We start from the raw sequence: 16,721 nt of genomic DNA, 5'->3' as shown, positions 1-16,721 counted from the left end.
AAAAACAAGTTTTAAGATTTTTAATGAACATATCCCTAATATTTTAATAATATTATAATAATTTAATTTATTTTTTTTCTCTTTTCTTTTTTTTTCCCTTCCCTTCTTCTTCTAGCCGGTTGTCGTGCCGGGCCTTGGCGATGGCCGATGACCGTCTAGAGGTGAGGGCTAGTAAGGTCGAGCCTCGCCGATCTTTGAACATCGTTGAGGCCCGACGATTGGTTGGAGGAAGAAGGAAAGAAATAAAAAGAAAAGAAAAAGAATAAGTTGCAGGTGTACCCATTTGGGGGTTTTGATGGCAAAAATACTAAAAAAATTAGTTTGAGGCAAATTTATTGTATGTATACTAATTTGAGGTTTTTCATGATATTAACCCTGGAATATATCCGTATTTACAAAGTTTGTTATGGCGCTTACTTTATTGTCAGTACATGTATTGATTTTTTTGCTCAAAGAAAATGGAACTTCAATGTTAACTTTATTTCTTTTCAAACTTAAAATTAGCTAAAAAATCAAGATTCCATATCTAAAATTGGCTAAGAAGGCACAGCTCCTCGAAAAGATTCAAGTCAATCTCAATCACCTCTCTCTCTTGTTCTTTTTTTTTTTTTTTTTTTGTTTAAGCTTTGAAATAAAGACAAGCAATTTCTGCTGAAGTCCTAATTAGTTAAACTTGGAGGATTGTTAAAGAAGAAAAATCAACTCGTTAAAAGTAGGATGTTATGGGTGTAGCCGCCCGACAAAGAAAAAGGTTAGCTAACGTTATCAGCAAACTGCACTAACAACGTCGCTTCTTTGAGATAACACGATGTTTCGGCCTTTTTTTTTTAATTACTACGGGCACCGTGATTTCTAAACTTGACAAGGATTGATGGAGATTTTCCACGACGGGAAAGCAAGAGAACAATGTGAGTTCTCTATTCTTTTACAAATATCCCAATCCGATTTACACGTTTATGATCTCGATAGCTTCTAACTTCATTTTCATTGCAAATGCACATGTCATCATCCGACGAGAGGAACACGGGATTAAAAGGCAATGTGGATGGATGAGGTCTGCCACTTATCTTGATGAAAAGCCATTTCTATGCTTTGCCAATTTGTGGCCATCAACTCCTTTCCAAAACCTGGCCCTTTCATGAGCCATGGAGAAAGTATCTCGGCTATCGAATCTATGGCATATGCTGCCAATTTCATCTTAAACTAAAATTTGAGTTCATTGCTGTTCATAGTAATACACGATTATTAAACTGAAGATAGTTGTTAAATCGACGAAAAAAAAGAAGCCTACCCAAAAATCGCCATCAAAATAAATTTCACGAACGATTGCATTTCTTTTCAATTCATAGTGATTGAAGAAATATAGATAGATGGAAAAAATTAATCATCTTACCTTACGGTGATTGGCCATTCTAAGTGGATGAGATGGGCCCAATCATTTGACTGCAGCCCAACTTGCAATCTCTGACCCACCCACGCTGCAAAACTGTCGACGTGTCACCTCCACAGTGGCGTTGACTTCAACTTGTTCCCAAGATTTCGTGCTTTTGCATCTGCATATGGACACGAACCGTTCGTACTAAATTCTTGACGCGGAGTGAGAAGAAAAGAGAAGTAAGGAATTGCTTGACGTTGAATTGTCAGATTCCATTTATTAACTTGATGAGAAAGTCAAGAATAACTCCCAGAGGTGACGGTCCACGGTGATGTACGGCTTATTGAATTTTTCTAAACAGGATAGCTTGTATCGCCTCGCAGAATGTGAATGGACAAAAGATATTTTTTTCGTCCCTTGGCATATCTCGCCATCCGAACGACGAAAAGTAGCCGTGATAGATTCCCACCCTCGCACTGCAACCATCCACGTCGTTATTGTGCGAAGAGGAGAAGTCGCAACATCGTCTCTGTTTCGAATGATAATATCGAAATGAACAGCAAGAACACAACCACCAAAGCACAAGCCATTGTCTTTAGGCTTTCCCCGATAATTAGTTCACAGTACACAATTACAGCAATGCATGACAGTCGCTGTTTTCTTTATATCATCTATACCTTCAATTTCAAATGTGAGCGGCATTTCGAAGTGAAATTTAAGAGCTTCACTGCTGGGATTACCAAATAACGCCTAGTTCTTTCAAGAAGTAATTTACTTAGAACACAACAAGCCATCTCTTATTCTCTCTTCTGCCGGTGATCGGTATCCAGAAGTATTGGATAGAGATCATTAGCAGACGCAGACGAAGCGGTTCCAGTCCATGGCCCATCGGTGGACGTACTCTTGGTGGTATTCTCACCAACCGAATGATCTTCGTCGCCTTTAAAATACTTCCTCATGGCCTCAATTTTCTCCTCGGTCGGGAGAGCGCCCTCGTAGTCCAGCATTGGAACAGCAACCTTGCCCTCAAGCATGCTAACCACAGATGACATCGCCGGCCTTAGTGCTGGAGTTGTATTAGTACACATCAGAGCTACCTTTATCAATACCAGCACCTCCTCTTTGTCGAAGTGAGAACCGAGCCTCCGATCAACTAGATCGATCAAATTTCCTCTCTCCTTCAAAAATCGCGCCTAGAAACAGAAATGAAAAGTGAAGATGTTTCCCTTTCAAGCTTCAGGTATTGATCTATTGCAAAATATGCTCAAATTACTAAAACAGACTAATCCATGACCGCCCCCACCCCAGGCCGCACATCTTGAGCATGAACACCATGGACTGGCTATTGCAAGGATTACTTTCTCCTTTCAAATTCAGTGTAGACCAAAACATAAAAAGAAGATTTGGATATAATTTGAAATGACGAATCACACTTAACAACACGACAACTCATTAAATAGGTTTCAATAGCTAATAATTGTAACGCTCCTTCTCGATCATTGAAAGTGCATATGAGTAGTTATATACTATGCTCACGCTTCCTTAACCCATCTTTCCACCGGCACAAGCAGAGATTTAAATATGGATATGATCACAATCGAAAACTTTTGAATGCTAGAGTGGGTTACCCAATCGAGCAGATAAAAGAATTCCTCCTTATTTTGGGAACTAGAGTTGCTCCGGCCGCTAACAACTTCTAAGGCAACGACGCCAAAACTATAGATGTCGGCTTTGTCGGTGAGGTAACCATGCATTGCATACTCCGGTGCCATATATCCACTGCACAACAAGAAAAGAGCTTGTGTTTGCAACAAGGTGACAGTCTTAAATAGCACATACTTAATATTCCTCAATTGGAAAGAAAGAGATATTCCTAAATGTGACACTATGGTCTCAAGAGTAGAAAAAAAAACAAGGGCATCTTGAAATTTTCTTCCTTAGATTTTACCGAGAATATTACAAAAGAAGAAGAAGACCGTTGTTGTTCTATATAACTATCGTAGTACATATATGACTTTATTACTTGGAAAAGAGGCATTCGACAAAAAAAAGAGTTGGAAACAGGCTGAGCCAAGGTCTGTGGATACATGACCGAAAAAAGAGTTGACAAGCTTTTTGTCCGAGTGAACACATTAGGAAGGGCGCACCGAATTACCATTTGAATGTTTATCTTGAATTGTTCTTAATGTGACAAATGGAGCATGTAAGGTATTATCAATCTTTTGAGTACAATCTCACATAGGAGGATATGACCTTTCCAGGAATTGTATTAGATTATCTAATATTTGTTGAGATAGCGGAAATGAGTTAATCTTGTTGAACTAATGTTAGAGTTAGTGGAATGAACTTGCAGTTTTATCTGTTCCCTAATTAATCACTTTCTTTTAATAAACAAGTTGACTTTTCACACGTGCTAAGCAATCGTCCGAAACATGTGAACATGCTTATTTATGTTTTCCCGTGTGTATACAACGAAAACACGGGTGAATTAGCTCTATCGCATATAATACTAAGTTATATTCATATTAACAATTACATGTCAATATCAGAGTATCATTACTTAATGATAAGAGTATGTGACATAATTAACATTATTTTCCTAATTAATGTGAAGAGTGGTTGGACAGGCATAGAGCTTAGTGGTTAAGACACCTTTGTTGAGCACCATGCTTTGGGATGATGTGAATCAACCACAAAGCACCATTCAACTCACTTATATTAAATCAGACAAATCGTTTCTATTCCATGCTTTTATCTTGTCGCTGACTCCTTGTTAGGTTAACAGGAACATAAACCAAGAAACTTACTAAGTTCCAGCAATCTTGGTGCTAATATGTGTGTTGTTCTCCTCATCAAGCTTTGCCAAACCAAAATCTGATATTTTAGGGTTGAGATCCTTATCCAGTAAAACATTAGTAGCTTTGATGTCCCTATGCACAATCTTCAGCCTTGATTCCTCATGAAGATATGCCAAGCCCCTGGCAATACCCACGCATATCTTGTGCCTTGTCTGCCAGTCCAACTTTAACTGAAATTCTTCAGGACCTTTGCATCAATAGACATCAAATCTACGTTATTCCCATGTCATTAGCTGAAGTCAGTGAAGAAGGGTGTGATATGAAATTACCAAATAAAGCACGAGCAAGACTGTTATTTTCCATGTACTCGTAAACCAGCAAAAGTTGATTCCCTTCAATGCAGCATCCATAGAGTTTCACAAGATGCGGATGTTGAAGAGCAGAAACCATCCCAATCTCGGTCACAAACTCACGATTTCCTTGCTTGGATTTGGATGAAAGCTGCTTCACTGCTATAGCGGTGCCATCTGGCAGAAGACCCTGCAATTGAACTTCGGAATCAGTTCCATGCTGTGAAGACTCAGTTATATTGAATGCTGCTTTCTACATATCTTTTCTGTTTGGAATTGGTGATTTTCCTATATACCTTGTACACTGGACCAAACCCGCCTTCTCCAATCTTATTGGCAGCATCAAAATTGTTTGTCGCAGCTTTAATCTGCCGCAAGGTAAATGAACCAATTTGCAACGCTAGACCCTTCAAATCTGCACCACGATTTGGAACTTCTCAGAATTTGGAGGAGTCAACAGCTAACGTAATCTACTATCTAACAAAGACATAGCAATTCCTTTGCAATGTTCCAGAAAACATTATTATGACTATTTGGTCTGAGCAAGTTCGGGACAGAATATCTTAGCATCTTGAAATTTACTTTCCAGGAAACTCTGGCATTGGCTGGCAGTTTGTTCTTTGAAAAAAAAAAAAATGGAGAATGTCTTCAGGATATTTACTATTAAGGGAGAAGAAAAATCATAGAAAAAGCAACTACCTTGTGCCATTTCATCTTCACGTCGAAGACATCCTCTCCACCAAAGGATAACCAGGATAAGAAAAACTACAAAAACTATAGCAGCCACAATCCCGACCACTGTCCCAGCAGCTATGCTATGTGGGGGTTTATAGTCTGCAGTGAAACAATCAGATTAATGAGCACAGGAACATGTCTTCTTTTGGAACCATGTAATACTAATTACAAAGGAAAAAGACAGAGAAAAAGAAAATCTACTCTTCACTCTCAAGGCTGTACTACAGTGTACAGGGGCAATGGACGTTAATCCAAAGCAGAAATGTGAACGAGGCTATTGTTTCACAGTCTGAATAGAAGCATTAAAGATACACAGATAAAACAATGCTCAGATAGAAAGAAGACAGAGCAAACCAGAGCCAATTTTCGCCTCTTAAGAGAAAAATAATACATCCTAGTCAGCTACTGTAGAAATTTATCTGATCAACTGTAACATATGCCAATGGCCTGAATCCAACAGTGGACATTTGCAACCAAACCAAGTAACTGAATAGCCTACTGATGACTTCTGGTGCAAGACAAAAGATGAGAAATTTTATTCATATGAGAACGAGCAACTTTCTTAACAGAGAAGCACCAAGTGAAACATGGAAGTGTCTGTCTGATACCAGGATTGACGACGGAGATAGCAGATATAAGAGGACCATAGACTCCTCTGTTAGGTATAGCATAGGTTCCTTTCCCAGCCCAATAAAAGCGTATCTCCAGAGTGCCGTTGGTCACTGTGGCATTAAAATTTTTTATGACTGGCTTTCCAACTCCACCCGCTTCAATCGCAATGTTGAAATCTTCCCACACCAATTTTCCCTGAAATAATGTTGAATCTGATTCAAGTCGATTGTCTCCACACTGAACAAGTTGAAACTTTCAGTCTCAACACAATGTACAAATTCTGATCAGATTATGATCATGATTTGCAAAAAACGAGATGGACCATAACATATCGAACGCTTTATATGCTTTACATATTCGAATCAGCACTACATAATGCCCATCGTTTACCTGTATATAAATATTAAAAGCTCGCCTTCCAAGGCTGCGATAACTTTCGTTGCCTGTGAACGTTATCTCCGCAAAATGAAGGCTTACATTGTAGGTCCCGTTGATCAGACAATAACCATAATAAGTTAGAGAGATAGGAGAAAGCCGTGCGTTCATGTAAAGTTGGGCATGGGCATCATCCGTGGACAGTACGGATACATTCTCAGCTATGTATGTATCTGAATCTTGGCCGTCATCAGGGAAGTGACCAGTGCTACTGTAGGCCCAGTAATCTCCACTCCCATAGAAACTTGAAGCTGTAGCCGACGCTTTATCATCGCTGTATGTGATGTCCCCTACTGTTACTCCACTCCCACCGCAATTTATGAAGAGGTTATACCGACCTGGATGTAGTAAAGAAATGGCCACAAAGAGAAAACTCAAGTTTTCCTCTTTTTCTTAATATGGACCTAACAAACTTGCATTTTCTTATTCGAAAAGCACATAGAAACTCCCAAGTTCATGAGCAAGACATTATTTCATGGAGGCGGCTTTTGAAATATCTAGAGTAACTATGCATTAACCATCAAATATTGACACAATAGCCCAGAGGAGAGTTGATAAGGAGATAGATTTGATGAGAAAATACACAGAGAATATGATGCAATATCAGGATCTGATGATAATGATAGGATATACAGCATATCAACTTACTTTCTGGGCAACGCTCACTGTTCAAACATGAGACAAGTCCACTTGTGGCAGGATATGAGGTTCTGAGCAAGTCAATAAAAGACATGATCATTCTGAATGAAGTTCAATGCTACGTACACAAACAATTGAAATGCAAGTCTCTTGGTTAAAAATTTAATAGCGAACATACGCATTGTCAACCGCCAAGCTTGCGAACAAGTTGCTGCAGAGAAAAGTAAAAATCAACATTCAGTAGAGAAATGGAAATCTTGCATGCATGCAGGATTATAAGTTACTCATAAACGCAGATTTGAGGGGAGCCCTGGACTTAGACTGAAGGAAGTAGTACATACACATCTCGTACATGACATTCTGTGCTTCCATGAGTGAAGTTGTTGTATGATAGGTCACTACACAGACAAATAGTCAACCATTCCAAAATATCATCAATTCAAAAAATACACTGAAAGTCATTCCATCAAATGCTTATTATGTACACAAAGGGAGACCAGTTGCAAAATATGACAGGTAAGGCAAGTTGAAAGGTGAAAACATCACAAGGTGATGACAGTGATATTTTATCTTTCTTCCAGATATCTTATCTTAATTAATTAAAAGGAGAAAGACTAATTGGAGTCAATTGAGACTTAGAACTAGTTGGAGTGCATAAATACATTTTTAACCGGTAACAATATAGCAGACATGATATATAGAGCAACGAGGCGAAATTAGAACCGCGATTCCAACGGCTACTAAGTCAGATCATCTTATTAGAAAATATCCAAACCACCATTTAAATGCTTAAAACTACCTCATAAAAGCTTCATTCTTGCACCCATAAGATATTATCAACTTTCTCCTAGGTACACTCATTTTGGTTGTAGAGTTTCTCAAGTACACAAACCCATAAAAATTGTTATCAGCAAGAAATAGCCCAAGCAACTAATCATATTCTGCGAGAGATGTGTTAGACAAACTTTCAAAGAGGAAGTATAGGAAGTAAAAATTTTCCAAAGTGTCATTTTTATTATGCCCAGAGGTTAAAAAAAGATCCAGAGATGGGAAGGCTTTTTGTATAGTGGAAAGTGGGGCTAACTTGTCACTTCCAAGACTATCCACTTTATACTTTTCATGCGTACCATACGATTCAGCCTCCTGTCTTACATAAAACTTTCCAATTAACAAGAAGAAAGGTACTCTGATGTTTGCATTTAACTCCGTAGACCACAAACCATAAGGATGCAAGATGGAAATGCAAAATTGCTTACTACAGTGAAAGATTAGCCAGATAGAGCTAGAAGTAAATTTGTGATTAAACAAGACATTTTCTTCAGGCAGCGAAGCTTACACAAACTCTGCATTCCCCAGGATCCAATCAGGGACTGCTCCAGTCAATTGATTTCCAGTCAGATAGCTAAACAAGATTATTTGATTGAGTCAGTTCCTCAAGTACTCTACGCAGTCAAACTGAAAGATTTTAGAATTATACCTCAAAAGCGCATTAAAATAATTACAGGTCTAGGAAAAAAAAGGGAAAACTCATGATCTCAATATAGAGGAGGAGAGCTTTCAGCTGGAGATGAAAGATAAAGGAAATCAATGACAAAAGAAAAACTTTATCCTTGCAGAAATTGGAGTGCACGGGGAAAATTTACAACGACACTAGTACACAAAGCTGAACATGGTGAAGGATACTATCATACTAGCTTATTAACTATTTCCTCGCAATAATGTTCTTGTCCTTCTAAGACATAATCAGGGAAGATGTACCAATGTCAAACAGTCAATTGTTGGGCAGAAAGATGAAAAGATATTGCCGTTATTAAACAGTCCAAGAAGCTTAGGACTACAGTTTCTCATCATTTTCAAGACTAGGGACAAGACATCAAGGTCCTATCTGCAGACCTCTAAATACAGAAGAACTCACTCACCAAACAATCTAGGGCCATTGTTTTGGAAAGAACCAAATAGAGAGCCTAAGTTGTTTAATCTTACATGCTTTAAGTACATAGACATTCAACTGTCAAAATATTTAAGTAACACTGATCCGTATAACTCTTCCAGCGTAAACAAGTAACTCTATTGAAACTTGTGAATTATGCTCTTTAAGCAACAGAATATCATCGATCTATGTCTGCTCCAAGACTAGAGTCCCACCAAAATAATTAGTTGACAGTAATCATAAATTCATAACCAAAATCATTGTAAAATTTGGATAGTGAAATAATAAGCATTCAAGCCACAAGGACTTTAAAGGTTATAAGCTGGACATGTTATCACGGTCTAAGTTCTGTTGATAGCTCAACTACTTTACAGTAAAAGTTGCCTATAGCTTGGCCACTGGAACAACTTGAGATCTTAGATTCCTATACAAAATATGAAAAAGAAGCCCAGGTCCAGCATCAAAGTACTTACATATAATCCACTCCTGACAGGCTGCTAAAGGAGTCAGGGATTTTGCCACTCAGTTTGTTGAAGCTGAGGTCTCTGCAAAACAATGGAATGGAAAGGAGACAAATATAATGAGAAGATAGTTTTAACTGACTCCCACTGGACACTCTTTGAGTATTACTTTAGAGATTTGTACAAACACAGGCTACATCAATGAACCTATAGGTCCAATTCAGATGTTTAGACATACAGGTCAACTGCCCCGTGCCTATGCTTTCTAGTAGACGTTTGTCTCCAGAGGCATTCATCGCATAAAATCCATGTTCACCGAGTTGGTCACAGGCCATAAATATACAAAATTCTGCCGTAAACCAAATTCATGACTTGGGAAATTTCAATTTACATAATTCAAAAATGCTACTCGGGAACTAAACTGAATGCATCCCTGGGAATGCAACATATTATAGTTCAAATTGGTAGATTCCATTTATCTAATAGGACCAAAACCAAAGGTAATCATAATTTATTGAACAGATCTTCTTCATAACATTTTATTAATGGCTAAAGGGATGACGACTAAATACTAGGGTGCTTAGAAAGTAGGATATCAGCTTGAGTTAATTGAAAGGGAAAAAAAGAGTTAGGATTTCATAAAACAGGAAAGCATGATTCTGCAGTCCAATAAAATTATTGTTGGAAAAATTACAACCTAGTCGAACCTAAAGAAAAGGAAATGGGGTACATGGTAAGCCAGAGTAGAACCACATAAACTTGGTTATTCAAAATACAGAAAAACAAAGAATAAGCGTTGATGGCAGATGACAACAGAATGGCAAAAAGTTGCTGTTAAATGTAGCATTTTCAACATCTTACAGAGATGACCAGATGAATACAAGGATTTTATTTTTTTGACAAGAGAATAACAAGAATTGACTTGTATAGAGATGCACTTGAAGCCGTGCTCTTTATCGAACGAAGAACGTTATGGCTGACAAATATACGACGGTCAAGCATAAAACTCCAGTTAGATTTTGTGGGGCTGAGACTCGAGAGCGGAAACCACTAGAAGGAAAGTTTCCAGATAATCAACCGATAGAAGCCCCCATTTTGCATTGATGCTGTAAAGAAGTTAAGATAACAAATCAAAGCAAAAGTAAATTAGACGAAATGGGCACCACAACCAAGGTAAGAATTCTTGTGGTTTCTATTCCTTGAAAAGTGAAAACAGAGAGAGAAAAGGTCCAAGTACTTCTGCGCAGAGCTGAATATTCTACAGCCGAGGCCACAATCACCAGAAACTTTAAATGCCACATCACGATTCACAATTCAGCAACATCAACAGAAAAGATCAAAACACCATTGAAGTCAGTAAGGGGCCTTCAAGCCATCTTGTAAGCGTTCTTTAACGGCAACCAAAAGTCAACCATTAACTTGTAGAAATTTCACTAATTAAGGGTGAAATTATCTATTCTGCTTGGAATAGGAAAAGGGGAGAGCCGTTCTACTCACAATGTTTTTAGGTTCGTCAATCCTGCTAGATAACCAGGTAGCTCTCCTATGAAATTGCAGCTCCTCAGCATCCTATGAGGCAAAAGCTCCGATATTGTCACATTGCTAAGACGATTTGGCTCTTTTGCATTAAGTAAACTATCTGTGAAGGGGCAGCGCTCTCACAATGTCGTGATATTTGCACAGTTAAGCCATGGAACTTGGGACTCGGGTCCTTCAAGGTCACTTATTCTCCTGCATATCAAAACCAAATAGGGAACTTTATTAGATTGATACCATTTTAAAGAAAGGAGGGATCAGATCGAAATGCCAAACTGCTACACTGACAAGTCGGACAATTTCTCCAAAAGTGCGATTCCGGAGGGAATTGGCCCTTCCAATCCACTTCCTTGAATAACCCTGATGATACAATTCATATATTGAACCATCTTAGGGACATATTTATACAGACCAACTTAAAAGGTGAAGAAGCATTAAGCCTTACAGCATACTGAGATTTGTGAAGTTCTGAATATAATCGGGTATCTTTCCTGTGAACTGATTATCACTAAGTCGCCTACAGTGCATTGAACAACAAGATTTATATGAAGAAGAGAGTATAGAGCATCCAAATATTAGCAGAGTTTGTGGAAACTGGATACTAACAGTTCCTGCAATGTCGTCAATTTAGCAAATGTTTTAGGCAGCTCCCCGGTGAAATTATTTGATGTAAGGTGCCTGGAACAAGAAAATACCACTGGTATCACATTGGTTAATTCAACATGAATGCAAATTTCTCAACAGATTGCTCCAACGGATAAAATTCCCTGGACAGATACCAAATCATCAGCAAATAATAACTCGATGAATGATGCATCAAGAGACTCACAGTTGATGCAGCTGCGACAAGTTCCCCAGCTCTGGAGGAACAGGTCCAGAAAGTTGATTGATCTCAACGACACTGAGCAGGGAGGAGAGAGTGAATTATCTTCAGCATCAATCAGATTTAAACACAGAGAAGAGGCGAAAGGGGAGCGGCGGGGTGAGTGACCACTTACAATTTCCAGAGTGTGGATATGTTGCCCAGCTCCTTGGGGATTGGACCAGTCAGTCGGTTTCCAAGTAGAGAACTGCATCAAAATCATCGCGTTTCTCCAATCAACAGAAGATACACTCGTGAGAGAGAAAGAGAATGAGAGCACATACGTGTTGAGCAAGTTGGTAGAGCCCCATTCTTTAGGAATTGAGCCGCTCAGATAGTTGCGGGTGACGTCACTGTTTACAGAGAGAGATGATGATGCTTGTGAAGAAGAAGAAGAAGAAGAATGGAGAAAGAGGGAGAGGGTCATTACAAGTTTTGGAGGAAAGGCAATCTGAACAGTCGAGGCGGGAGAGTGCCGGGAAGAGACTGAGATTTGAGAACTCTGTTTTCACATGACACAAAGATTATTCTATCTTTACTAAGAAACTAAACATCAAAATGATTTTTAAAAAATCGCCACATATACATCTATGTATCAATTAATTTAAGATGACAAAAATATGACCGATGTGTATCGCTTGAAATAATTAGTCAATAAAAAATATTTTCATTATCGACAACAATTCATATCTAAATATCGTCGTGCATGATGAAAATGATTTTAGTTCATTCATTTTATAAGCGACACAAGCAACCACTTTTATGGAAAATAATTTTCAAACTATTTATTTTTCGAGAAGCAAACGAAGCCAAAATCCCCCCCCCCTCTCGAGGAAGAAGGTTTTGTAAAAGTAAATGCATATATAATTAATGGAACGTAACGTAGTAGTGTCATTTCGCACATGGCAAATCTAATCACTCCTCTTATTATAGTAATGGAATAAGATGGTAATGCAATTGTGTTATTTGGCTTAAATAACATGATACTATCAGATTATTTGCTTTCATAAGGGGAAATAGAATCGGAGATTCAACAATGAGAAATGCTTCCTTGACATTATTGTTTGGAACGGTACAATCTCAACGGTAGGTCCACACACCATCACAGTATTTTTCATAAAATATTCATTGATTAGAAGATCATATAATCGAAAATAATCGATCTTGCTATCAAACCGTCATGCTAGCGGTTTCCTCAATACCCCTAAATCAAAGTTAGAAGAAAGTGAGTAGATTTCTCTATCAATAATACATGGTGGCTCCCGCCATATAAGGATCCTAGCCAATAGAATTGGGTCTATGGTTAGAACTCGAGACCTCAATGCCCACACTTGAGACTCAAGGCCACAAACCAAGGACCACGAGAGCCGGGGTTCTGTGCCCCCCTCCCATGGTCTAAGGTTTGCGCAACAGAGCGTGGGAAGGGCTCTAGGGTTTCTGGTTGAGCCATGAGGTCCTTGATCTAGAGGTCTTTAGGCCGGATACCGATCAAAAATATCTTTTATATGATTTTTTAATATATAAAAATGAAGAAGAAATGCTTGGTAGTTTGCTTAAAAAAGCAATCGAAAGAATTGTATTATTTTCTCTTAAATTTAAGTTTCTCATAGCGCAGTTTTCAATATCATCCAATTTTCGAAAAGAAAAACGAAACTTTTGATTATATTCTTGCTTTTACATATATATATTTGCGTTATTATTTTCTTTTCTAGATGGCTAATTGAGTTCTATATCTGATACCGGTAGCCCTCAACAATTTTGGGCAACAAAGAAGAATCTCTATGTTTTATAGTATTGCATTAAATTTTCAATGAGAGCATACTTTTCTTTTTCCAAATAAGTTTTATTTTCAAGGAAAGTGAATTTACGAGGAAAATCTCTTGAAATGTCAACATAAACGGGTATACTTAATTTATTATAAATTCTTTATACATTTAGCAAATTCGATGCAATAGCTATGTTGTAGACCGAATATTCATTTGAAATTTCTAAGTCTATTAGGATTCTATACTTAGACGGTACATGGCATTAACATGGTAATAAGTAATACACTTATCTAATAGTATCTCGAGTAAGAAATAGTAAAATAAAAAAAAAATGACTCTATTATGCACGACATATATGATGTAGCGAAGAAAGAAAAAAAAATCATAAACGCATAAATGTATATTGTGAAGAGGAAATTTGACTTTATCCCTTTCAATACAATGCAAAATAGATTGATGCCACGCAAAAGAAATTTCTAAAATCGTATTAGTATAGTATAGACTATACTATGGACATTATGTTATGTAGTATAGTACATATCTATTAACATGAATCAATACTATAAAGTAGAGAGAAAAATTACTTCAATCTCGTTTAACACAATATGAATCAAAATGCAAGATGAGCATGACAAGTAGTCCATGACAAATTCAACTTTAATGAAACATGGCATCTATGGAATTGGGATAAGTGTACTAAAAGTGTTTAGACTTGTCAAATTTATGCAATCAAATTATTTCATTAACTCCATCGAATTTGGCTAAAGAAAAAATTAACTACTTTTTTTTTTACTTTCTTAAAACACGTGATTTCGATGTGGTGCCCATCAAGTACTACGCTGTAAAAAAAATTAAAATTTTAAAATAAGAAAAAACAAAAACAACAGGTAAATTAAAAAAATATGAAGAACGTAAGAAAAATTTATTGTTCATCTCCTTCGTCGACCTTGGCCATGGCCGCCCGATCGGATTCAAGAAATAAAACCAGTCATGTGACAAATTTCATTTGTCTAGTGCGATTTCTTTTAGTGAAAGCTTGGTGACCATGGTCAAGTTCGACCAAACTGAATCAGCTGATTGGCCAAATAAAACTATCAGTGTTTTCTTTACAGGTAAATCATCGTTGAACTGAAAGTTTGACAAGAGGTTGATCACATAACTTCGACATGATGGCAATAACGAGCGACGACATCCCTTTAACTCTTTTTCTTCCCGTTTCATTTTTATGTTTTTGCATGCGAAACGAAAATGCTATTTTGCAAGCGCAGCTAACCTATATGATAAATTTCACTCATGATCCTTGAGTTTTATTAGTTTTCTACAATCGAAAAGCTAAACTTTGATTTCAATGCCCCTTATCAAATGAATTTCCATTTCCTGTACTCAATGCGCTTCGAAAATCGGCCAATTTTTGTTAGTGAAATGCTAAAACGGTTCACTCAGCTAGTTGACTTTATAAAGAGATAATAAAAAAAAAATAGTGCACAATCGTGTGATTGATACCATAAGTCTAGCTAGGAATCTATACTTGTAATATCGGACTTGTCAAAATGGGTCATAAACCCATTTCTTACCCTATTTATGATGCGATTGAGTTGTTATACGGATTAGCTATATTCCATAAATGGATTATAAATGGATTTACATATGATATGCGTGTTAGATGGGTCATAAATGAGTTTAGAACTTACGTAAACTCAACTCACCTCTATGACTTTTTCTGCATTCTCTCTTGCCCGTACTCACTCTCCAGTATCACCTCGGTTTAGGTATGAATTTTCATAGATTTGATTAAATATGAAAGTGTTTTAGAAATATGGATCGGGTTTGGTGTGTGTTAAGTATTATTCGGGTCAAGCATGAGTCATTAGATTTATACTTCAATAAATGGGTTATAAACGGGTTAAATAGATCTATTTAGGTTTGACTACTTATGACTCAATCAAAACCCAACTCGAACCATCCCGCTTGGCAAATCTAGGGAAAATTCATGAACTTGTAGGAACCAAAAAAAAAAAGATGTACATGAACTTGAGTTTTCCTGCTTATTTATTTGGAGAGAGAGAGAGAGAGAGAGAGAGAGGTTACATGCTGATAACATGGCAAACAGTGTTGTTGTCGGCGTCGGTGAAATTGCAGTCGCAAGTGACAGCGTCAGAAGTTTTGTAAGGCAATTTGACGTCGCCCCATCCACTGCCGTTACTGCATGGATCTGCATTAAAATCCCAGTCCCTTTTCCCTAACGTGTCCGCTATTTCTCTCAACGCATCCACTGAAAGAGAAGAAGAGCCGACAACTCAAAGGAACGGCAAAATATCTCAAGCAAGACAAGCACAAACGAGGTCAAATTCGCGTCTACTTATATGTATAACACCTTCCTTCACATCGAAAGAAAGCACGTACAAATACAACTCGGTGCACGCGCCAGGCCCCCAAAAAAAAAAAAAAAAAAAAAGAACAGGAGGAGGGAAAGGAACAACGCGATGGAAGCAATACAAGATTGGCGGGTTCAATTTATTTTGTTCACCTTCGTCTTTTGGCAGAAGAGTGGCGGCGGCGGCTGAATTAATGGCGCACAGAAGGACGAGCGCAGAGAAGAGAGATCGAGCCGACAAGAGATCCGTCATCATCTCAGTCTCAAGTTCAACCCAGCGAGAGAGAGAGAAAGAGAGAGATCTCACTCTCTTTAACCAGAGTCTGCGAAGGCAAAGCTTGGCTAAACGATAGAGAGAGAGAGAGAGAGAGAGAGAGAGAGAGAGATGACCGTGAAGAATGTGCGGTTCAACTTCACGGCATCCATGTATAAGAAGAGAGGGAGAGAGGACAAAGGCTTTTCCCTTATGTTCGTCTGCAAGTGACAGCTAAAAGTGAGAGATGGCCCCAAGTCTTCCTAAGGATCGATATTCTATCATGTACCTGAGGAAAGTTTTCCTATTCTTATCACTTCTCCCCTCTTCCATTTGGTTCTTCCAATGAGAATGGCCGCCTCCATTTCTCTGATTTCGCTATTACCACATCTCATATTTAGGCTATTTTACAGTTTGTATGAATGGGATAGTCCAAATTCCGCGATTTTTAAAATATTCATTAACCTATCAAGTTATTCCAAAAATAATCCGATCTACCTTTTTTTTATGATAAAGTAGGGGTACAGTTGCGGAGACCCGGGTATTTAGAAGCCAATGACATACCTTACAAGCCCTACAAAGCAGTTAAATCCAA

General features: G+C 37.9%; 1 protein-coding gene across 1 annotated transcript; it reads right to left on the bottom strand.

Moving 5' to 3' along the window:
* Positions 1 to 1,952: 1,952 nt before the first annotated feature.
* Positions 1,953 to 16,251, bottom strand: LOC115755072 (probable leucine-rich repeat receptor-like serine/threonine-protein kinase At3g14840). Its single transcript, XM_048273632.1, has 24 exons — positions 16,027 to 16,251; positions 15,588 to 15,771; positions 12,164 to 12,235; positions 12,018 to 12,086; positions 11,870 to 11,941; positions 11,701 to 11,772; positions 11,478 to 11,549; positions 11,317 to 11,388; positions 11,160 to 11,231; positions 10,998 to 11,066; positions 10,833 to 10,904; positions 9,348 to 9,419; positions 8,281 to 8,346; positions 7,286 to 7,342; positions 7,123 to 7,155; positions 6,954 to 7,015; positions 6,261 to 6,643; positions 5,867 to 6,065; positions 5,223 to 5,357; positions 4,820 to 4,938; positions 4,503 to 4,713; positions 4,183 to 4,420; positions 3,004 to 3,154; positions 1,953 to 2,568 (listed from the first exon to the last, which is right to left on the bottom strand). The coding sequence occupies exons 1-24, from the start codon at positions 16,127 to 16,129 to the stop codon at positions 2,173 to 2,175; spliced, it is 3,051 nt and encodes a 1,016-aa protein (XP_048129589.1). The 5' UTR covers positions 16,130 to 16,251; the 3' UTR covers positions 1,953 to 2,172.
* Positions 16,252 to 16,721: the final 470 nt, after the last annotated feature.

The sequence above is a fragment of the Rhodamnia argentea genome, chromosome 2 (genome assembly GCF_020921035.1).
Source record: "Rhodamnia argentea isolate NSW1041297 chromosome 2, ASM2092103v1, whole genome shotgun sequence".
In the NCBI taxonomy this organism is placed as follows: domain Eukaryota; kingdom Viridiplantae; phylum Streptophyta; class Magnoliopsida; order Myrtales; family Myrtaceae; genus Rhodamnia; species Rhodamnia argentea.
The sequence above is the reverse complement of the archived record's forward strand: the minus strand, read 5'-3'. Positions and strand labels throughout refer to the sequence as shown.

Bases quoted from the DNA above. Each gene is read 5' to 3' on its own strand.
- LOC115755072 (XM_048273632.1), bottom strand. From the start codon at position 16,129: ATGATGACGGATCTCTTGTCGGCTCGATCTCTCTTCTCTGCGCTCGTC. The intron at 11,773-11,869 runs GTAAGTGGTCAC...CTCCCTGCTCAG, and splicing joins ATATCCACACTCTGGAAATT to TGTCGTTGAGATCAATCAAC. The intron at 3,155-4,182 runs GTAAGTTTCTTG...CTTGTTGTGCAG, and splicing joins ACCAAGATTGCTGGAACTTA to TGGATATATGGCACCGGAGT.